This window comes from Lagopus muta, chromosome 2 (genome assembly GCF_023343835.1).
Source record: "Lagopus muta isolate bLagMut1 chromosome 2, bLagMut1 primary, whole genome shotgun sequence".
Taxonomy (NCBI): domain Eukaryota; kingdom Metazoa; phylum Chordata; class Aves; order Galliformes; family Phasianidae; genus Lagopus; species Lagopus muta.
Window position 1 is genome coordinate 97,679,041 of NC_064434.1, and position 22,682 is coordinate 97,701,722.

General features: G+C 48.0%; 2 protein-coding genes across 5 annotated transcripts in view; one reads left to right on the forward strand and one right to left on the reverse strand.

Moving 5' to 3' along the window:
* Positions 1–1,611: 1,611 nt before the first annotated feature.
* NDUFAF5 (NADH:ubiquinone oxidoreductase complex assembly factor 5) lies at positions 1,612–7,682 on the forward strand. Of its 3 annotated transcripts, none has more exons than XM_048936779.1 (11): positions 1,612–1,847; positions 1,919–1,959; positions 2,034–2,097; positions 2,193–2,240; positions 2,334–2,437; positions 3,001–3,040; positions 3,933–4,130; positions 4,618–4,678; positions 5,626–5,727; positions 6,003–6,085; positions 6,198–7,681. In XM_048936779.1, the coding sequence occupies exons 1-11, from the start codon at positions 1,635–1,637 to the stop codon at positions 6,276–6,278; spliced, it is 1,035 nt and encodes a 344-aa protein (XP_048792736.1). In that variant the 5' UTR covers positions 1,612–1,634; the 3' UTR covers positions 6,279–7,681. The 3 variants fall into 3 exon arrangements, with proteins under 3 accessions (XP_048792736.1, XP_048792737.1, XP_048792738.1); XM_048936780.1 differs by having other exon boundaries at positions 5,644–5,727; positions 6,198–7,680; XM_048936781.1 differs by lacking the exon at positions 4,618–4,678 and having other exon boundaries at positions 5,644–5,727; positions 6,198–7,682.
* Positions 7,683–8,659: 977 nt separating this feature from the next.
* Positions 8,660–22,682, reverse strand: part of LOC125689525 (inositol-trisphosphate 3-kinase B-like) — a 71,388-nt gene continuing 57,365 nt past the window's right edge. For both annotated transcript variants that reach the window (XM_048936772.1, XM_048936771.1), the window contains exons 5-10: positions 19,048–19,147; positions 18,695–18,908; positions 16,534–16,738; positions 13,742–13,843; positions 12,439–12,510; positions 8,660–10,969 (exon numbers count right to left, since the gene is read on the reverse strand). In XM_048936772.1, the coding sequence (XP_048792729.1) occupies positions 10,754–10,969; positions 12,439–12,510; positions 13,742–13,843; positions 16,534–16,738; positions 18,695–18,908; positions 19,048–19,147 (909 nt within the window). In that variant the 3' untranslated portion in view covers positions 8,660–10,753. The remainder of the gene's footprint in view (positions 10,970–12,438; positions 12,511–13,741; positions 13,844–16,533; positions 16,739–18,694; positions 18,909–19,047; positions 19,148–22,682) is intronic.

Sequence of the window (22,682 nt, forward strand, 5' to 3'; positions counted from 1 at the left end):
TGCATTATACAAAACTGGCTCCAGTTAGACTGCTAAACATCTGGAAATTCTAGAAAAATATTAAAGCAACATTTCTTAAGTTCCATATAGAGAAGACTTGCAAGCAGAACAAAAGAAAGAAAACAAAAGACATGCCTGAAGAAGCCTGGACTACGGTAGTCCTGATGAGCTCAGCTTGACAGGGCTGCTGCTGGCAGCATTCAAGGAATCTCTGCCTGGGAATTATTGAGCTAAGTTATGGTTCCTGTTGGTTACACAGATAAAAATACTAGGAGTGAACAACTAAGGGTTTTCCTGCATGAATGGCAATTTGTAGAGAAAAATGCTTTATTAAGCTCTCTATGCATTCACACTGTGGTGTTTTGTTTTGGGGTTTTTTTTTTTTACATAACAAGATTTTTGATATCTCTTATCAGTAAGGACTTTTTTTTTAATCTTAATCATAATGCATATATTACACACATTGACATTGAACCAGGGTGAGCTCTAAAGCATTCCCTGAAAAAGCTATGGGAGACTCCAACAAATGAAGTCCTGTAACAAAAAGCTAATTAGGATCTTCACTGAGAACTGGACTTGTATCTCTGATTTGAAGATTAATACGTCTTTCTCTGTGCTATACCCTGGAAGATCAGATCTGGAGGTCCTTATCGTTCTTCCTCTTCCAATCTCTCTTTCTCAAACTCCAAAGGATAAATCCACAAAAACAATATGAAAATAAATTTCAACTCCAGTAGAATTCTGTACACCAATTAAGTAAAAATTCTCACCAAGCCTTTTACAGTTCACTCATTTTAGAGGAAAATGATAAAGGGATCAATCCCATAAACTTCAATATCCTCTTAACTTTAAGAAAGGACAAAGGAATAAACAGGCTGACAGTTAAAAACTAGAATGCTTAGGGACAGGTTAACAGGAACCATAACTTCACCCATCTTACTACAGCCCTCTTCAAAGAGGATGTAATGCAATGGAAAGTGCAACAGTGACAGCAGAGCTGCAAGGCCCAGGCTGCAGCAAGTGAAGATTTACTCAAACACAGCAGCTGTGGGCACAGAAATAAAGGAAAGAAACCGCTCACCTTTAGAAAGCCTCAGGCACACAGGGATCTCCAGAGATCCCCTTGCCTCCACTGCCAACCCTTAAATGAGGCCTGGGAAGGGATGGATCCTGGCTGCAACCCTTCTGGTCGCTCAGGTGCACTGCACGCGCCTCAGCTCCCCTATGTTGGCCCTGCCTCCCCACCAGTGCTCCATCCCTGCTTCAGGCCGTGACTCCATTTCATCATCACTTGCATTCTGTACTCAGTAAGGTCAAAACCCGTTATAAAGAACACTTCCACGAACTGTTCCGAAGGCTTACAACGGACTGACAGGAGCGCACACCTCGGTGCTGCTCCACGGTAACTTCTCACACACAGAACCACTTCACCTCATCCCCACCAGGGGCGTCTCCCATCAAGGTGTCCCCGCTAGAAGCAGTTCAGCTCATTCATCACCACGCCCCGACCTCGTTTAAGCATCCCCTTCACCCCCACCTAGACAACGCTCTACATCGCTTTTCTCACCGCTTTCCACGAGGCGGCAGAACTGCGGCTGCGGGACCCGCGCGTGCTCAGAAGGCGGAGCGGCAGCATGGCGGCGGCGCGGGCGCTGTTGCGGCCCGTCCTGCCCGCCCCGCAGGGCTGCGGCCGGCTCTGGGCGCGGACGGGGAGCGCGGCCGTCCCCCCTCCTCGTGGCGCCTCGCCGGGCGCGCGGAGCCCCTTCGACCGGCGGCTGAAGCGGAAGCAGAAGAACTGGGCGGCGCTGCGGCCGCGGCCGGCCGAGTGCGAGTACCTGCGGGACGAGGTGCGGGGCGGGGCGGCGCGGCGCCGGGCCGGGCGGGGCGCGGCGCTGACGGGAGGCTCTCCCTGCCGTAGGTCGGCGGCGGCGTGGCGGACCGGGTGCTCGACATCCCCAGGTACGCGCGTTTCCCTCGAGCGGCGGGCGCGGCGCGTTGTCGCGGCGCCTGACGCTGTCGCGCTCGTCCCGCAGGACGTTCCGTCTGGCTTTGGACCTCGGCTCCGGGAGAGGTTACATCGCCCGGCACCTGAACCGGGTACGGAGTGCTGAGGAGGTGCCGTGCCGCTGGGCGCTCTGCGCCGAGCCCGCCGGCGGCACGCACGCGTTTGACTGGCGTGCTTCTCGTTTCAGGAGGTCGTTGAAAAACTCGTTCAGGTCGATATTGCGGAGAATGTTTTCGTAAGTAGCCCTGTGAGGGCTGAAGCGCTTCGGGGCCGCGATGCAGAAACGGTGCATTGCTGGTGATGCTTTTTATCCCGAACCCGACCTTAGAAAAACGCTGTGGAGTCCGAAATCCCTACAGTCAGCGTGGTCGCTGATGAGGAGTTCCTGCCTTTCAAAGAAGACACGTTTGATCTTGTTGTGAGCAGCTTGAGGTGATCGCTCACTTACACTTCATTTACATATATATATATATATTTCTTTCACATTGATGTCAGAAAACCAGTGCCTTAAACGGTAGGGATAGGTTACATGTTAGGCAGCAATTCCTTGCTCAGAGGTTGGTGAGGCCCTGGCACTGCTGTGCAGAGCGGTTGTGCCCCATCCCTGGAGGCACTCATTGCTAGGTTGGATGGGCCTGGGCAGCCTGAGCTGGTGGGGAGCAGCCCTGCCCACGGCTGGGGTTGGGGCTGGATGGGCTTGGAGGTCCCTTCCGATCCATAACATTCTATGAGGACACATGGACATTGATTAATGAATTGATTTGCAGCTTTTCAAGTCCTTAAAAAAGCCAACACAACAACCTCTTAGCTATGTATATGAACTTACATTTTCACTCAGTGTCACCACGCTTCATCTGAGAGTGTTTCAGAACTTTGGCAGGCTGAGAACTTGTTTGTTAACTTAACACCTGTATGTATATATTATGTATAACATTTTTTTGCCTTCCTGCAAATTTCATTGTGCAATTACAAAATGTCCATTTCTGGTATTTCAGTTTACACTGGGTGAACGACCTTCCTAAAGCTTTTAGAGAGGTGAGAATTGTTTTTTTTAATACAACTTTTTAAATAAAAAAAACAACACTTATCATTACTCACACTCAAAGCTTTGACCACTTCCTACCTGATAAATAGCTCATGTGACACTCGGCTATTTTTTGTAATCTTCCTGTCAGTTTGAGTGCTATCACTTGATGCTTCTGTTAGCTTGCTGTCTCAATTCAATTTAGGATAACTACAAAACATGTTTGTATAGTAGTCATAACAGTCATAACAGCTGAGATCATAAGAACTAATGCAAACTGAGGCACTGCTGTTGATTTTGTTGTCTGTTGTACTAACTAGTTTTCTAAACCAAACTAGTCCATACCTGGTTTAGGGAACTTGTTCTCCATGTTTACCTACCTTGGGTATTTGTTTTGAAATACAACTTGAACCAGATAAAGGCTTTTTGATCCTTAACAGAAGTGAATATTTGTTGAGGAGGAAAAACTGCAAGCATTATGGAAGAAATCAGATTTGGGATTATTCAAACTTCTTACTGCGGGTGAAAGCTGCTTTTCAAATTGTCTGCCTTTGGAGCAAGAGCAAGGAATATCTTCTCCTCGTTTGGTTTCCTCCTTTATTTCAAACATGTCAGTCAGAGCAGTGCTATCCTGTCACCTCTTTGTACAAATAGGGGTACCCTGTTATGAAATAGGAAGAATAGAGACTGTAATGTAATGTCTCTTTTTTTGAAGAGATTATATATCTTGCAACATTACCAAAAGATGTTTTTGTAGCTCCTTTTGTGGAATAGCGTCAATATTACAAATGTATTGAAGCCATTATAATAATTGCTTTAAGTTCATTTAAAAAAAAAAACCAACACCCAGGAATTTAATTGCTATTAACAGCACAGTAGTTTCTTTTTCCTTCTGTGTTGTAGATACACCAAGTTCTTAAGCCAGATGGAGTCTTCATTGGCGCAATGTTTGGGGGAGACACTCTGTATGAGCTTCGCTGCTCTTTGCAGCTAGCAGAATTGGAGAGAGAAGGGGGATTTTCTCCTCATGTGTCACCGTTTGTTGCTGTGTCAGATTTGGGACATCTCCTGTCAAGAGCTGGGTTTAACACACTGACTGTGGTAACTATGAATAAAAGAACAATCAGAATAATCCAAAACTTCAGAACTGCAGGTGTACAAGAGATACTATTTCAGCGCACTAGTAACAGTGCTTCCTTTCTTTTGCATGTAGTGCACTTAGCTGAATAAGTTTCTGAAATAGCCTAGACTGCTCAATTTTTGGTTGTGCAGTGATTAAAAAAACCAACTGAAATGTATCTTTAGTAGTGGCCCAGTAGAATCTATATGGGCAAGGGTGTCAGAGTATGTTACATTTACTTGGAAGAACTTATGATGCCCTTGCTGCTGCTTCTAAAACTCAGAAGAAACTAACAGCACTTTAGTTAAAACTTGATTGTATTTAAGCTGTTAAACAGTTCTTCAGAAATACTGAGTATATATTTTGAGTAATATTCTATCTGAGCAGGAGTGGCCGGCACTGAAAGTTAACATAATGCTATGGTCTAAATTTGATATGTCCTAAAATTAAGCCTTTGAACTCTTTTAGGATACTGATGAAATTCAAGTAAACTATCCAGGGTTATTTGAGGTTATGGAAGACTTGCAAGGCAAGTATACAGAAAATGTTTGTTTCTGGAGTGTATCAGCAGATGTGGAAGAGTTAGTGTTTATTTCTTGACTCCAAATAAAGCTTGTTGTAGTAGTGGAAGCATTACTTTTTTCCTGATACCTAGGAAGTCAGGACAGTGAACTCACCAGCAGATCCCCATTGGCAAGTGAAAGTCAAAGATTTGTAATTTGTCTCCTGTGAGTTTTCTGCTTCTGTTTTATTCCTGTTCTTTGTGAGCCTCTTCAGCATAAGCTGCTGAAAAATCCTGAGAGGAAGACAGAAGCATACATCCAACAGAATGACTTTTTCTGTGAGCCTAAGTAACATGATGCTCAGGACAGTGCTGTGGAGCAAGTCTAGATAAACCCACAGACTGGAGTCTGCAGGAGAACAAAAAAAATTGAGGTTCTTAGCCATTAGGATAGGGTTATAAATGCAGCTGTCATGGATTACAAAGTAGCTGTTCATACGCAGTCAGCAGTCATGGAACAAGTCAAGGATCATCTCCTGAGATGTGGAGTTAATTCCTTAATGAAAATAAAACTTCCATTGCCTGCAGAAATGTTGGGATGCAGTAAGTGATTAAAGAGAATTGAATAACAGTAGATGTGGATTAGATCTTCTGGGGTAATTATTTTCATTATTACCTATTTGGAAAAAAAAGAAAGTGATGTCTTTCAATAAACGCTTTGTGTGCTTGAAAGAAGTTACATTAGAGGAACAAAATGCTTGAAGCCTCTGACTGAAAAGTAATAATTTAAAATCATTCCTAGTGATACAAACAGTTCATTGCAAAGCATTGGCATTAAGAGGTTTGGAATCACAAAAGTAAGAATCTTTGCTGCTGTAGATTGTACTCTTACAGTGAGATTCAGAGGATGCTGTAGTTATTTAGTTAGGAAAAATCTGCATGAAACTCATGGTATATATATATTTTTCTTAAAGCTAAAAAAATGTTTTTAGGTATGGGAGAAAGTAATTGCTCTTGGAATAGAAAACCTCTGCTACACAGGGATACAATGTTGGCAGCTGCAGCAATATACCAAGGTATGCATTTAATAGGGGAAGAGTTAACCCAAAATGACTCTAATGACGCCTTGTCTTTTTCTCTGCCCTCTCTGCAAAAACAAATACTCTCTTGATATATGTTTAACCTTAATTAGTGACAATTTGAACTTTGTTAATATATCAGTATGTGATACTATCATTGTCCCAACTCTTTCCCCACAATCCATTATGAAACGTGCCGTGCTTAGTTCTGCTGTTTGGCAAATGAATCATTTCCTAATACTGCTGCTGTCTACGTCTTCTTTTTCTGGCAGAGATGTATGGCAATAGTGATGGCTCAGTACCTGCCACTTTTCAGATCTTCTACATGATTGGATGGAAATTCCACGAGTCACAGGTAATGTGAAGCTCAACTATTTTCTATTTGAATGTGCATTTTAAATTTCTTATGCTTTAAAAGGTCTCTTATAAAATATCTTGATGATCCTTCTGTTTTCTTTTCCTCTTAGGCAAAACCTGCACAGAGAGGTTCTGCGACAGTTTCATTGGGAGATCTGGCAAAAATAGATAAACTTCTTCATCAGAAATAAAAGTTGATTTTGAGCTCCTATAAAACTTGTCAGTGCAGGTCTCCTTCACGTACTTTGTTACATTTTGAAGTGATAATCTGCATGCAGCAGGGAATTTTAGTGCCTCTGCTACATCAGTTGTATAAAATGATGTTCATTTTTTTCCTCCCAGAGAAGTATTTGAGCAGCAGTTCTAAGTATTAAGTAGTACATGCTCTCCCTATTTGATTAAGTTACTCAGTTTTAACTCATTTCCCAGTATTTCAGTAGCACAGACTGCTCCAAGTATTATTGGCTAGTCTTGTGTATATCACTCCGTATTATCTTCAAATTATTCCTAAAGGATGGTGGATCATAATAAACAGATTTGTCACTAAGTACTGTTCTTCATGTGAACATCAAATGCAGCATCATCAAATACATACATCAGCAAATACACAGATCTAACTTGATATGTTTTTTGCTATTTGGAAATGATGGGTGAAAATATACTGTCAGCTTTCGTTTCAATGTTTAACTTGTATAAAACTAAGTCACTAAGTTCTGTACTGTAAAATAATCTTGAGTTGTTACTTTTCACCTGCAAACAAATTCAGTTACTTCTCCCTCCACTTGCAAAGACAGAAGTCATTATTTCTGTACATAAGTAAGAATATCCACATATCAGTATCAGAATACTGATACTTCATTCCAGCTTTATCAGAATCTATCACAGTTTGAGTAAGTTTGCAGAAAAGAGTAGCAAGCAGAGAATTCAAGTGGCACACAGATGGGCTTCACCTTCATTAGAGTTATAGAGTCATGAACATTGGAAAAGGCCACTAAGACCATTTAGTGCAACTATCAAACCATCACTACCATAGCTTACAATTGACATTCTCTGGAGTTGGTATTCTCTCAGAGTTGCAAGGGACTTTATGCCAGTTGTACATCTACTTTTAGAGGCTGAAAGCTGGGGAGTATTATGAGTGGCCCATTAACCTGACACGTTAATAAAGACATAGTTTACCAAATAATTTCATTTGATTGTAGTACTGACAGATTGGTGGGAAGGAGAAGTGTGAAAACTAAGTCTATCATTCAAACAACTTTATTGCTGTATCTAGGTGGTGTATTGACACCAATAAAGCTTCTTCAGCCTGCTGTGTGGAGATCATCCAGCAGGTGGAGTTCGATAGGATGGTGTGCACAGTCCAAATAGGAAAGTAGTGAGAAGCCTTAATATTAGTATAGTAATGACAGCACGTGTTTGCAGAACAAGTAGCACAGCTACTAACTGTCTTCTATGCAAGGCCCATCCACCCTGAGACCCCCCACCAAGCAATAGCTAGCTATCACAGCAGTTCCACTCTAAATGGTGCTCACAGGAATGAAAGTGGACATTCACCTAGAACTCTCTAAAGCCTGAAGTTACAGTCAGTAACTTTTCATGAACCAGCAGAGATTCTTAGAGATTCTTCCTACCTTGTATAGGATCTCCAAGGAGATGCTGCTTTGTGTGAGCACTGGCAGTAAACATAGCTCAGATCTCTCTGGAGAACAAATACAGCAGGCACCTCCTGTGGCTTTCTCTCTGCCTTAGCTGCAACCTCCCCTTGTGCTCCATAGCTCCTCAGGGAGGAACCTGCAGGGAGGGCCATGAGGGCTCTCCATATCCAGGATTGCTGCAACACACAGATGGAAAAGTAGCTCAGCTTTACAGCTCTAGCAAAGAACTTGCAAGTTCTCACACAGCCACAAAGCTGGCTTTCTCCCCAGCCTTCCTCCACCTTCATTTAGTCAGCTGTACTCACGTGGCAGGAACTGAAGCCTTTTATCTGATGCCCCCTTGGCACCCAGAGGCTCAGCTTAGGGCTGTAGGAGAGCCAAGCAGCTCCTCAAGAAGCCCCAGCCCCAAACAACTGAACCACACACAACCCACAGCACCCCCACCACAAGTGGATTTATAGGAAGTTCATTCTCACAGGTGCTACCTAATTAGATAATTAAGACGAGAATTACCTGAAGACAGGCAGCATGAGTGGAGGTTTCTGTGGAACAGGATTAAGAAGCTGTTGCTAACCCATAAAGTTTGCATTTTGAGGCACAGTTCGGTTTGTTTGGAGGCTACTTTGGAAGCCCTCTGAAGTCCCAGCACAGCACCAGGGGGCGGCAGCAGCGCTGCAGGAGCGCAGCAAACCCGAAACCGCTGGGGGAGGTTAGAGCAGAGCCAGCTCTGCTACAAGGAATTATTTTGGATACAAAGAGCTTTCATGTTCCTAAGCAAAAGTCATCCCACAGTTGGCTTCAGGGCCCCCGTGGTGAGCAGCAGAAATGCTGCCGGGTTCTCCAGGCTGAGCGCTCACAGGGACAGCAAACCCAGCCCTACTGTGAGCTGCACACACACAGAGCCACGCCAAAGGCTGCTTCCCATAGGCCTTTATTGGGAACGTTACAGGAGTTTGGTACAGGCACTGTGCGTTGGTGTTCCAGAGCAGTTACCCAATGGTCCAAAGGGGAGGTGGGAGGTGGGGAGCAGCTCACAACAACCATCCCGGCCTCCAGGAACAGCATCTGAGAGAAACAGTCTGCTTCTTCTGAAGCCACCAAGTGAGGGATCTGGTTTATAAACAGGCTTAAAAATTAATATATATATATATATGTAAGAGCAACTCAGAGCTAAAGTACAGCGATAACTGGTACATATCTAAGCATATCTGTTCAAATCCTTTCTCCGAAGCTGGAAAAGGGATTGTTTAAAAACTGAGAAGACAGTTAAAACAACAGGGATTCCATGCATTAAGTTTTAGTGTTTTGTGCAATTAAAATGGGATGAAATAAATATAACTTAAAAAAAAGAACACAAACAAACCACCAACCCAACCTTTTCCGTGACACCAAAGGAGCAGAGGCAAGTCTGTAAGGCACTTCTGCACGGGCTGCTCCCAAAAGCCTGAAAAAGAGCTACAGCACTGCGACCATTTCCAACGGAGAGCTACGGGCTGAAGTAAACCTTGAGGACCTCAATACCAGGGACAGAGGCCGGGGCACGGCTGTGACTGGCTTGATGGCCTGGTCCCCATTGTCACTGCCAGAAACCGACCTGCAGCAGGGAGCGGTGCCAGGGGGCGGCCCCGGAGCATCGGCCCTGCAGAGAGATGAGCAGGGCCTGGGGTTGCAGCTGAGCCCCGCCGTCTGTCAATAGCTGACCTTTAGTGAGCCAGCGCTGATGCGAGCAAGCTGCTTAGTTCAAATGTTCCAGGAAGTCAAAAAATAGCCTCCACCCTGAATAGGGAACTGCTTGTTTTCACAGGACTCGGAGCAGGGAGGCCGGACGCGGACTGGGGAGTTCTCTGCCGAGAGCAGAGCCTGCAAGCATTGCAAAAAAAAAAAAAAAGGGAAGGCACAGGGGTGCCTCCCTCCCTGCTTTGCTGATCGAGACCATAATGGCACCTTGAACGCTGCTTGTCCCTCTAACCCCCTCGCCCCTGCCTGCTGGGCACGAAACTGGCCCTAAGGGAATGCTGGAGGTGCTGCAGGCAGGAGTGAGGTCCTGGCCAGGAGCAGGTGCTGGCAGCACGGCGCCTATGGCAGCACATCCCTTAGAGCAGCACAGCCCTTAGCATGCACCAGAAGAAGAGCAGCCAACCTGGTTGGCTGCCTTAGGTTTCAGTGGTCTCCTCTATGCTGTTTTTCTCTCTGCAGCCCTAGCAAAGTCTTTGTTCCCTGCAGAGGGTTGGAAATGCTTACTGGAGAAAGCTGGAGGTGGATCTCCATCAAGGGACTCGTGGCATCACCCCCGTGCCACTGCATTCAGAAGTGTGCTGAGGTCTGCACCTGGCCGTGATAGGTCCCTGCACCCAGCACATGGCCCTGCAGTAACTCATCAATGGTGGAGCAGCCTCCACAGAGTTAAGTGGATGGCTCCAACACAAAGAGAAAAACCCAAACCTGCCTTCCTAGTGACTCCTAAGGACTCAGCACAGCCAGTTTCCTAGGGCAAAAGGTGCTGGCAAAGGCAGCTACAGCATACCCCCCACCAAAAACCCTTCACCATCTCCAAGCCTTGCTCATGCCCCCTGTGTACGGGAGGGTCCCAGGCAGAGGTGTTTTTGGGATGAAGCCTCTGAAGCTGGAGTAGGGAGGGCCCTTCAGCACCACAGAGCCTGGCTGCAGCATCCCTGATCCACAGCCAGCTGGGAGGAAGGTTCCCTGAAAACCAAGCTGCACAAAAGGCAAAAGCACATGCCCATCTAACCAGCCCCACCCAGGCTGCCACTGACTCTGTGAAGCCAAGGTTTCAAGTTCAGCATTTGTTCTGGCAGGTTAGCTTTGTATTTACATGTAGCGGGGGGAAAAATACCCTAAAAAAATAATAAAACCACAACAAAACCACCTTAAATAGGGAGAGTATAGATTTAAAATTGGAAGGACAAGGGTTGGAAAGTGTCTTGTAGTGCAGTTCAGAAGAGTCAGTTGGGGGCAGGTTTGGGTAGTGGAAGAGTCGGACGCAGGCTTTAATGCAAGTCCTCGCTCTGGGACAAGTCTGTCAGGATCTGGATGAGGTTGTCCAGCCCCCAGAGGTAGCCATCCTCTCTGTTCCCTTCCACCCAGGGCACATTGTGCTGGAGAACTTGTCCCTCGGGCAGCGGGGTGGTTTTCCCAAAGTCGATCATCCAGACTTTGGCTTGTTCCTTTTTGTCGTGAATGAAGAGGAGAGAGCTCCCTATTACCTGCAGAGAGAGGCGGACAGTTAGAGGTGGACTGGCCCAGCCACATCCTCCTCAGTCAGCTGGGGGGCAGCTCAGGCTGCATTTGCAAGAGGTTATGTCAAGATTTTGCATGAGCAAAGCAAGAGCAGTGCTTTGCCAGGCAGTCTTTGCACATGCAAACCACGTATTCAGAGCAGCTGATTTACTTCAATCCCTGCTTCTGGCAGAAGGAGAACGTCAGCAAAACACAGGTATAGAAGGGAGAGATGGAATTTCAGAAGCTGAGGTGAGGTCCTTGGGGAAGGAGTGAGATGAACCTCAGCCTTCCAATGGAGGCCTTCCCAGGGCCGTCTCCTGGCAGCTGGCTGGCACTGCTCACGCTCACCAGACCCATAGGCAACACTGCGGAACGGTGCACTCCCAGAGCAAGGGATCCTTGCTGTGCTATCCTGCCTCAAGTGCCATTCTGTCACACCCAGATCCCCCCTAAAGCTCTCAGGGACCTCTCATGGATAGAATTGAGCATCTGAAGAACAACCTTTTGCTGACGTTTTGCTGCTTGGCCTGGCTGGCTGCATCCTCCCACAGCTCCCTGGAGGAGCTTTGGCCACCAGGGTGCAAGGAGCCTGGCAGCTCCTCTGCTGTGCTTCGTCCTGAAGCAGGATGGAAAGTTAATGCCTCTTCTTCGTAATTTTTAAGGCTTGGATACTGCTTTCAAAACATCTTTGAAAGGCTGTTTTGTTTCTGTGTTTTCAAATGGACTCCTGGCACTTCATTTCAGGGAGCGTTTTGTTTCCATCACTGTGCTGACCTCAAACGCTCAGAAGTGGCGTTTCCCTGCGTTTCCCCCGCTGCCGTGCTGCAGGCAGGGGGAGCTGTGCTCCGGTCCCTTCGAGTCAGACATCTCTGCCAGCTTCTCTCTTCTCTAAGATGCCAAGGAAATGCACTCTCAGAGTTCATTAACCAGATGCAGCATCAAATGCTCTTTGCCAATGCTAGTGTCCTTCCAGGGAAATGTCCTGACTGTGATGCCCTGGCTCAGCAAAAGCAGTCTGGGGGAGGTCTGCAATTCATGGCTAAAATGAAGCCTTGTTTGGAGGCATGGAGAAGCTGACAGCCACATGGTACCACACCTGTGCACCTAGGCAGGAGTTTTTCTCCAGAAAACCTCTACACTTTCACACTAGGAACTTTTCCCAGTCATACAGAACCATAAGCAGCTTGAACTCCTGCTCGGTTACTTTTAATCTCTATAAGCATTGGTTTCTATTAGATTTGAGCCCATATCAGATGCATGAATATTGCATCAGTCATCTGCCGTATTTCCACATGAGGATTAGATCAATAGGTATAAAAATATGGATATTAGAATTAATTGACAGTTCTAGAAATGAACCTCTGACTTCAACTCCTCCTCTCTCTTTGAGCAAGCTGAGCTAAACCAGTCAGATGTACCTAAGAGAGACGTGAGGAAGGAGTGTGCGTGTTACCTCGTGGCACTTGAAGAATGGAGATGTCTCCAGGGTGGCACGAATCCCCTTCAACCGGTTCAGGTAACTGTTCTGGAATGACAAAGGAAAAGAAGCAGTTCTGAGGGAGGCCTGCAGGGAAACTGCTGCACAGGGCAGACAGATGGCTTCCCTTCCAGAACCCCCTCTCTGATAGTGTATATACGAAGAGATGGTCCTCTCTTTTAGGGATCCACCTTTTCACCTCTGTAACACCGCATGGGTCAAGTACCACAGGTTGAGAGCCTTTGCTTTGCTGAGCATGTACTTTCCCTGAAGCACTCATGGAGCTCTTGAGGAGATAAAATAGCAGACCCTGCTGTGCATGCTGCTTTCTCTTCCCACTTGGACTTTTTCTAAGAGCTCAACGCTTTGTTTCATTTGCCATTTTATCATTTCGTCACTCACAGATCACAAGACAGTTTTATAGCTCACTATCAGCACTTCTGCAAATTCAGTATCACACACTGGAATGCTTTCACACAGTCAGCACGCAGATTGAGATCCAGGCACCTGGTTCAAGCACCCCTGTGCACTGCTGGAAGACACTCTGTGGCCCCTCAGATAATTCATCTCCAAGGCTTAGATAGAAAGTCTGTGCACAGCAGGTACCTGGGCAATGTAATGCAACTCAATTGTTCCCAATGTGTGGGGAGGCTTAGGATGGCAATGGTTTGACCGAGGAGCCCTGTCATGAATCACTGCATGATGCACTGGTAACCTAATTTGCAGATCCAAGAATAATTCCTGGGTAACTACAGTCAAAGTAGGTCTGAGGCAGGCAGTGCCTAGGGCAACCGCAGCTGCAGCAAGTCATCTGTACATACCATACAACTTAAAATGGGAGCCCTTGTCAAATAGAATTCAACACAGCCTGTATAAATTGTTTACAGCCAGATCTCTTACTCTCTGGGCGACGTGGTGAAACCCAGGAGATACTGTGGTGTGCCCGTGCCCAGGGCACGCCGTGTGGGGCAGCCCACCCTGCAGTGCAGCAGTCCTGGCCCTGTCACACCTCAGGCCAAAAGCGAGGCTGGGAGCTGCCCTTAGCCTGAGGGATGGGGGACAGGGCTTCCGCAGTGAGTTTTGGGACTGAACCTTGAGCACCCTCAGTGGCCTTTGACATGGTCGGAGCCACTTTCCAGCCTTCTGCTGCCCTTCCTCCACCCTCATGCAAGGATGCGGTTTCTCTTCCCCATCTCTCCTTTCAGAGAGCTTCTCTGGGCTGTGGAGCAGGCTCCAGAGGAACCCTCTCCCTGCAAATCCTGCAGCATCTCCCACTCACCAGAACGTTGTGGTTCCCCCTTGTGAACTCCCTGAAGGCCTCAGTGACCTGTTCCTTTGTACGCGTCTTCTTGAAGTCCCGGTTCACAGTGCCATCCTCCTTCTGGAAAGGAAGGCAATACTGTGAGCAGGACAGAGAGAGAAGCAGCCAGGGGAGGGGATGAGTGTTTCAGCAGCCATGTGTCCCTATACAGGGTGTGGGCAGTGGAGTAAGGGGACAGAGACCAAAAAACATCCTGTAGGCTGGGGAATATCAATAAGGATGAAGAAGCAGAGCAGAGGCTGGGAAAAGCAAGCCCAGCACCAAGAGCAGAAACCATGTGCAGTTCAGGACCTCCTTCCCAAGTAAGCATCCTGTCTGTGGGCCACGTGCTCAGCTTTCACTACCTGGCTTTGGCTGCAGCCACATATGCATGAGGACTCACTGAGCACGCACACAACGTATAGGGGAAGTGGACAGCACTGCCACACATCCGTCACGTGAATCCTGATGTGGTGGCTCCAACGTCAGCCCACCCTCTCCCAGGGGATGATAGACATCAGTCTGTAGGAGTGCCACGGCATGAATTCCATACGTAAGGAGCACGACTTTTTCCACAAAGCATCCCAGAAAGGAGATGGACTTCTAAGTGCTCATAAAAATAATGCAAGCTGCAGATGGCCTCTCCGATAAGGCAGTCTTCATGAAAGCCAAGCAGGCTGCCCATAACACTGCTCCAACAATTACCTCCCTCCCACAGCTTCCTTGCCCAGCCAGATGCTGCTGCCACAGGGCCGATGACTGAGGTGACATTTCCAGGTGTCTGAGCCCCACAGGGGCTGCCTTCCACACAGCACAAGTGAGGGGGCTGATAAGAGCTATGGCCGCTTTCCTTGCTAGCAGGTACAATTGGTGCTGGTGGCACTGGCACAGAGCTGAGTTTGGCCACCAGCCACCAGCACACTGGCCAAAGGGTTCACAAGCTGCCCGGCTGGGAGGTAACAGGCACAGATACTTAAGAGCTGTTATCAGCCCCCACCAATGGCCCAGCCCCAGGAATATTTCTGCAGCAATATCCGACCATGGCCTTGCTGTGGGAAGTGGTGAAGAACTCTCAGGTCACAGCAGGAACTTGAACAATATTTTCTTTACGGAGAGCAACTCTCCAGAAAGCTCAAACTGGGTCAAGAGGGATCATCTGTACTCCTTTTAACTCACTAACATTGTTAATAGTTGCTGTTCATAACTAAAGAAAGTTAAGTAAGTAGCACTAACTACATTATGCAGAGAAAAATCTCCGTTTTGGAGAGGAAGAACCATAACCTTGAGGTCACCTGGAAAGTGGGAACACGGCTGGCAGAGCCTCCCCATGCCTGTCCTCATCCTCACTGCCAGCCCTGCACTGCCCATGCCGTACTTGTGCTGCTGCTCTCCTCCTCTTGCTGTGCCCCCTCCAGCCCATGCCCCCAGGACCAGACCTGGCCCCTTCTGCAGGCACCCAGCTGCTGGCTTAAAGCATGCTCTCATCAGCATCAGCCCATAAGCGAAGGGTTCACCCCCTCTTTTCCCTCAATAGGAAAGAGAGCAGGGGGAGATTTGTGGTTGAATGGCCCCAGAACAGAGGAGATGCAGCATCACAGCACAACTCACCTGGCTCCGACAGCCACAAATCAGCATAAACTGCTAATGTTTTAGCTTAGGGGAATATAAACCAGAAGCCATGGGATTTAAGGAGAATTACAGTAATTAGAGCCTTGATCAAATTAGCCAGCCCCTGGCAGCAGTGGCAGGATTACCCCTGGAGGTCAGCACTTTCCAACATTTTAAAATGAAAGGGCTGTTTCACTGCTTGGAAAAGATCCACTGCCAACATCGTGCTGCAGCTCTCTTACAGCTGACTAAAGCAGGATGCAACTCTCCCCCATCAGCCCTGGCTTTTATGTCCCTCCACAGGATTTTCTGGCCTGTGTGGGAACAGGATTTGTTGGTTTGGGTTGTTGCTTTTTTTACTTTTTCATTTCAAGCATTTCATATATGACCTGTTTTTGCTATAAAGTCCAAAAACGTCCCCAAAGCACAGACTGAGAAGCATCACTGGAGGCCAAGGACATATCAAGTTGGCCTATAAATAGGCAGATACTTTTGATTATAGCATGTAAGGAGGGAGAAGAAAAGTGCACATGAGCTTTGGCCCCAGCTGGCCCACTCCCTTTTTGTATAGCTGCAGTTTTATAATAAGCACCAGTAATGGGAACTAGGCAAAGAGTAGGTTGGAGCAGCTCATGGCGTGCTTGCAGATATCTGCAGCAGAAAAGGGATTTCAAGGGCTGGGGATGGTGGCAAAGAGCCACCTGACCCACTGCAGGCACTGTAGAGAGCTGCTACAGACAGCAGTCCAAGCACAGGGCAGGCTGGGGCTCCTCGTGTTGCTGTATGCTGGGAAACGCTGCAAGGGGCTCAGCCTCAGAGTGAGAGAGCATGAGGTGTGAGAGCATGGCTGTGCGAGATGAACGCTGGCCATGAAATGCATCTCCAGAAATATGGACAGCAGCTCAGAGCAAAGCCATTGCCCAGCTGCAGGGAAAACAACGGTGTGGCTGATTTAACAGAATTATGGATAAAACTGTCACTTTTCATTGATGCCCTGAGCTCAGCTGTGCTTTTAGAAGAGCACAGCCAGGTGCCTGGTGAAGAACTCTCATGTGACACTGTCCCACCACCAGCCTGCTCTATGTGTGCACGCTACTGCGAGTGGTTACTGAAAGCCCCCAGCAGCTCTTCCCCCTGGCTGCGTACCCACAGGGCAGCCTCACCTTTATCCCCTCGATCCTGAAGCCCAGTGTGGCAGTGGAGCTGATGGTCTCCCTCCACTGCATGTAGCGAGGCTTGGTGACTGCCCGCAGCACATTCTCCTCTTCGGTGGGAGCATCGGGGTCCACCTCGATCATCTTCTGGTACATGTCCTTCCTCAGGCTTGGCTTCTTCCGGGCCTTTATCAGCTCTTCCTCCAAATAAGTTCTGTAAGGAGATGGGGGGGACATCAGCAGGGTCACAGGGCCATGAGACACCTGAGGGCTATGAACATCTTTAAAAATCATCTTAGAAAGTCTATTCCAAACCTTTCTGTGATTCTGTGATCCAGTTTGCACTTCAGAGCTATAATCCTGCAGTAATCAGCATCCTATCACCAACACCTATTCCTTACCAAGGAATCAAGGCCAGCCTAGCAATGACAAGGGAGGTTACTTCTTGTAGGTGCCCAGTGTTGCTGCCCTACTGACACCTTCTCATTGTCAAGCCTTGGTAACTGGGAAGCCAATGCTCAGCAAACTTGAGCAGGGTCTTAATCTCGCAAACAGGATGCAGCTTTCAAAACATGCCCCAGAAACTTTCCACGTGGTTTGGGAGCACTGAAGGCAACAGAGAGGTGGCCACATCCCACTCCTCAGTGTTAGTGGTATCTGCTGCTCCTTTTGATCTCCAGTCAATGCAGGCAGCTACTGCCAAAGCCTCCATGAGCTTTGCTGTCCTCTCACCTTGCACATCACAGGGGATGTGGCTCACTGGCTGCTGAGCAGGTTGCTTTCAAGTAGAGCTGTTACGCTGATGATGATTTTGTCCAGTATCTATCTGATTTAACTGGACTATGTAGCACAATCTTCTGTACAGAACAGAGAAGTGGAAGGGATGCAGCTTTGACCAGGTGCTCACTATCACCCTCGGGACCCCAGGGTGCAGCTGATTTTAGGAAATAAGGAGAGAGGCTGCAGGGGAGTATGCAAAGAGCTTGGTTTTATGCACTCCATGTGTCAGAAGGCTCTGACAGATTTTCTTCACTCTGGCAGGCAGGAAACCTTCCTCTAGAAAACAAGACTTCCTGCAGCAGCAGTAAGCCACTATACAGCTCCTCTTGCAGCTCTTGCAGCTCTCAAGGATGCCTCAGCTGAGACCAGCTGGTATCCAGGCTCTCTGCAAACATCTTGCCAAGCCAGTAGAGATGGCCCAGCAAAAAAACTTTGGAGAGACCCTATTTGTCCTCTCCTTTTCCCCATAGCTAAACTTCACCTTCCACATGCACAGCAATGCAGAAGGGCTGAGCCCTCTCCCCAGGTTGCTTGCAATAAAATCTCAGCAAGGAACATGTGGTTTACAAAATGCAAGGGGAGGATGCTGCACAGCCCCTGTGGGATGAAGTTTGTGTATTTCTGGTGTTTCTCTCAGAGGAGGCATATGATCAGAGAGTAGCCATCCTCAGTGCAGCAATCCCTTCGAGAAACACTGCAGATAAAAAGGCTTCAGCTGACATTACCAAACCTATGACTTTGGGGCAGGCAGAATAAAACAGCAGAATAGAGAATCTGTGTTCTCAGAAATGTTGCTAATACTGCTCAGAGAGCTAGATTTCCTTAATCAAAGCAACAGATAATCTTCATGTATGGTTTGGTCTCCAACACTGCTCCAGGCTTGACCCGTAACCAGGCCTTAAGTCTGACAAAGCTTCCTTTGGGGATGACCAGAGACTGGTAGGTCTTCTCCTGACACAGCCGTTATCTGCTTGTCCACAGTGGGTCCTGTTTTGGCCCTATAGCAGCGCAGTGCATGCAGCCTGCCTTCCTCCCCACACCCTAGGAAGTATTCCCTGCCTCCCTTCTGCCTGACACCCCAGGTCAAGTTTCACATTGAGTGTTTGGGATGGAAAAAAAAAACAAACAAAAAAACATTCCTCCCTTGCACAGAAGCTAGTGCAGTGCAAGCATGCAAGCATCTCTGCCAGACCTGAGCCACCCTGCAGCCGGTGAGGGAGACTGAACCTGTGCCACCAGGTCCTTCCCAACCCCAGATTTCCCTCACACCCCTCTCATGCTGTTGGCTCAGCTTTGGCTGGAGGTGGTACTCTCATTTATGTGTTTCAGAGGGTTTCATCCTCTGCTTTCAGTATCTTAGAACTCAAGAAATGCCCGCAGAGTCACTCACCTGACCCCCATCTTGCAGTCCATAACGCAGGGGGAGTCAAATTCAGCTAGCAGATCTTCCATCTGGTTGTATCGCTCCCCGTCCTTCATGACATCCCCATGGTAGGCAGGAACGTAGGGCTTCAGGACATCGTTCATCAGGCGGTCAAGGCAGCGCTGCTCTGATTCACAGTGCTTCTTCAGTATCCTGCCATTGGCTGCTGCCTTGAAACTACCTGAGGTGACAAGAGGCCACGTGGCACTAAATCTGGGTGTGGGGTGGCAAGGTGCCTTCCCAAAACAAGAGGGCCAGCCCAACGCATCAGTAGCATCTCCACACCCGAAAGAGCCCCTGGCACTCCCACTGCTCTCTACCTGCATGTCCTGCAAGCTGGATCCAGGGGTACTTCTTCTTGAAGGACATCACAAACGGGGACCAGTGCACCATGTTCTTGATCTTCCGCCATGACTTGCTCTAAGGGGAAAAAAAATTGTGAAGGTGAATGCAATGTCTTAAGCTTTCACTGTCCATAAAGTCACTCCAGGCAGCACGTGGCCATCTTGGACAGAGCAGGAGGCAACAGAGCCAGCACAGAATGGAAAGCAAATAGAGAATCTGCTCTTTTCCCATCACCCTGCGCCAAGGAAGAGTCACTGGGCCTCAGCACTACATTCAAAAATCACGAGTAACTTCTGTAAAGTAGGCAGCCTTTCTTCCAGCTGGCTGCTTCTGATAATGACAGCCCAGCCATATCCATCACCTTGTCTCCGATCCCCTGTATCCCAGCACCATGAGGACATTTGCCCATCTTTGAGAATGCACTGCTGCGGCAGATCACAGCAGACCAAGTGGGGAAGAGAGCCCAAGGTTCCTCCTGGGGCACAAAGCTCCGCTCTGGACCCAGTGGGTAGGAAGAGACACACACAAAAGCTCACCGAGGCATTTTTTGCTCCCCACTGAATAACAGCTGCTTTGTTTGACAGGTTTGCAACATGACCACATCTGACCTGCTCGCTTTAGCTGATCAGTAACCACGTTTTGGAGAAGAATTCCCTTCTGATACGTTGTGTTCTTTGCCGGATGGATCACACAAAACTATTTACACTACTTCAGTGAGAGTGTCTTTGGATATACGAAAGCCTCTTCTGAAGGCGTGCTCTTCCTGGGGAGAGGTTTTCCCTGGATTGTTCTGGGAAACACACTGCTAACAAAAGGGAGCGACAATGGAAAAATGCCTTCTTGTAGAAGAGGAGACAAACAATCTTTATCCTGGCCACAAGGAGCTACTGGGTTCAGCTGGAAGTCCAGATAAATTATCCTCACTTGCTCCACTTCTAATGCATGCGAGGGAGCCTTCCAGAAAGGCCCAGTAATATCTTCCTTGTGTTTGGAGAGCTGGCCTCCTTTCCAGTAACACTTTGCAGACAGGCGGAGAAGAGCCAGCAGCCCCAACTTGCAGCTTGGATGCTTGTCTGGAGTGAACTCACAGCACAGGAATCTGTGCTGGGAACTGCTGACATGTTTAAAAGGATAGGAAGGAGCCAGACAAGGATGTCAGTGTCTGCAGTGTGGAAACTCCACTGAGTTACACGGCACTGCACCCCAGCCCTGAGGCAGCAGGGCACTGCACAGCACAGGTAGGAGGATAGAGGTCGGGAACAAAGGCCTTTCCCCATTCCCTTCCCCCTTCCCAGCCAGGAGGTAAAGCTGGCCCTTCCCCTAGACCACTGCCTGGCACCAGGAGTATCCAAGCACACGCTGGTACAGCATGGGAGTACAGCAGCTTGACACAGAGCTCTGCCACAGGGGTGACACCAGGCATCCCCTGCATCCAGACCCCTCTGCACAGCAGCTTTGCTCGGCAGCATGGCTTGCTGGCCTTGGCAGGGCAGCTCCCTACCTGACATGAGGATGGATGTTTTTATTTCCAAGTGCTGTGCCAGAACTGGTGTGCTGTAGCTGCTCTTTGTTCTCCTCTTGGCAGAGTGGGAGGAAAGCTGGGGGAGGTAGGTGGGGGTCCCTCTTTTTGTTTTTAAAATAGTAACATCAAGTCCTGAGTGATGTCATGAAAAAAGAGGGAGGAAAAAACCTCCGAGGGAGTCTAGACCCCAGACAAGCACAACCCACCTTGTCTGAAACAAAGAGAAGGTGTCCTGCTACCCTACAGCAGTTCTATAAGTCCCTCAGTCTCAGGAAAGCAGCCAAGGCAATGCAACTCCCCAGCCAAGATTTTGTTTTTTCGGGATTACAGCTCTGCAGCAAAACTTTGATGCACAACAAGATGGAGACAGAATGAAGCCAAGCGTCCCCCAGAGCAGGGCAAACCACTGGTCCCACTTTGCTAAGGCTGCCCAAGCCCTAGATGTGCTTGGCTCACATATGCCTTCAGTTAGGCATTTCCAACCCAAGTTTTAGGGCTAAGGACCATGTTTTCAGCAGCACCACACACACACACAGGATCTGGGCTCAACGGTCGGGCCAAGCACAGAGGGCTGAGAAAGAGATGCTGAAGCCTCACTGACATGCAGGTTCGGGCAGGGCTGTGGGGCTACATCTGAACAAAACAAAGCTGCAAAAGACGGTTCTGAACTGAGAGCACTGAGTGAACAGGGGTCTCCTGCTCTACTAGGATGCAAAGGGAGTGCTCAACCTCTGTCACTGCTGAAATCTCATTTGCCCACAGTGAAGCAAGCAGGCAGCACATCACGCCAAAAGCTGAACACACTTATTTGGTCAGAGCCTGTGCCACACATGCATCGCTTACAGCTGCTTGTGGCATCCTGACACTCCGCTAACCCCAAATTCCAGAACCCAGCTGCTTCCCCTCCCCAAAAACTCACAAAGCTATGCTGGCCAATTGAGCTCTTACACGTAGCCTAGATAATCAGGAGATATGCAGGTGACCGATGCAGTTTGACACTTATTAGTTAAAACCTCTTTGAACATCAGCACACACTGATCCATCAGCTGCTATGCAGCAGTTTAGTGACTCTGAAAATAAATGTAGTAAGGAGCAGCACCATTTGCACTCATCATCCGCCACATGGAAATGAAGCTGAGCACCTGGCAGAGACAATTTTTGCCTCTCCTTTCTCCCAGCCCCTCACCAGCTCATCCCAGCTGTAGCAAACAGGACCAGAGAAGCTGAGCCCTCCCAGCCAGCACCCACAACTAGGCAAGGGGAGAGGAGTGCTGGGAAAACAATTTTATCTTCTCTGTGTTTAACTTTGCTTATCTGGAGCTTAAGGCAAACGCCAGGCTTTCCCTGTCTGTCAATAGAGCTTTATACGGAAAGAACAACATGGGAGAACTTAGGCCAACCCAGAAGGTCAGAGGATACGTTGTGTTTAATTAGATTAAACAAAAAAAGTGACTGATGAGCTCAGTGCTCACTGCACATTTTTCCTCTGGCAGATGGTTTTCCTCTCGTGCCTGCTGAGGGATATGTGCTCTCCTGGCCACTCCTGTCCCCTTCTCAACGGAAGGTTTGATTGGTGCTATGGGGAGTTGGGGCTGCTTTGCCTTTCCCGTGCATCGAGCCAGAGAGATGGGCAGAAAACAATTTCACTTGCTGGAATAATCATAGAATCAGTAAGATTGGAAAAGACTACTAAGATCATCATGTTCAATCACCAACCACCCCCATCATGCCCACTAACCATGTCCCTGAGTGCCACATCTCCACATTCCTTGAACACCTCCAGAGATTGTGACCCCACCACCTCCCTGGGCAGCCTGTGCCCAATGCCTCACTTCTCTTTCCGAGAAAAAACTTTTCCTAATATCCAACCAATTATGGTTTCCTATAGTTTGACAGGACTAAACATTCCTGAAAATAGCTGGAGATGGATCCTTTTTATACACCACTGGAGTCAAGGTCACACAGCTGGAGCAGGGAAGAATGGGAGCAGCATTACACGAACAATCAGAGAATTTCATCCCTTTCTCCCTGGAAGACCCTGAAATAAATGAGAAGAAGAAGACAGGAAAACTGAGAGCAGACAGCAGG

What these genes read in the sequence shown, in the direction of transcription:
- NDUFAF5 (XM_048936779.1), top strand. Translation starts at nt 1,635, where the DNA reads ATGGCGGCGGCGCGGGCGCTGTTGCGGCCCGTCCTGCCCGCCCCGCAG. An exon ending in CGGGTGCTCGACATCCCCAG is followed by an intron (nt 1,960 to 2,033) that starts GTACGCGCGTTT and finishes CTCGTCCCGCAG; the next exon opens with GACGTTCCGTCTGGCTTTGG. An exon ending in GGTTTAACACACTGACTGTG is followed by an intron (nt 4,131 to 4,617) that starts GTAACTATGAAT and finishes GAACTCTTTTAG; the next exon opens with GATACTGATGAAATTCAAGT.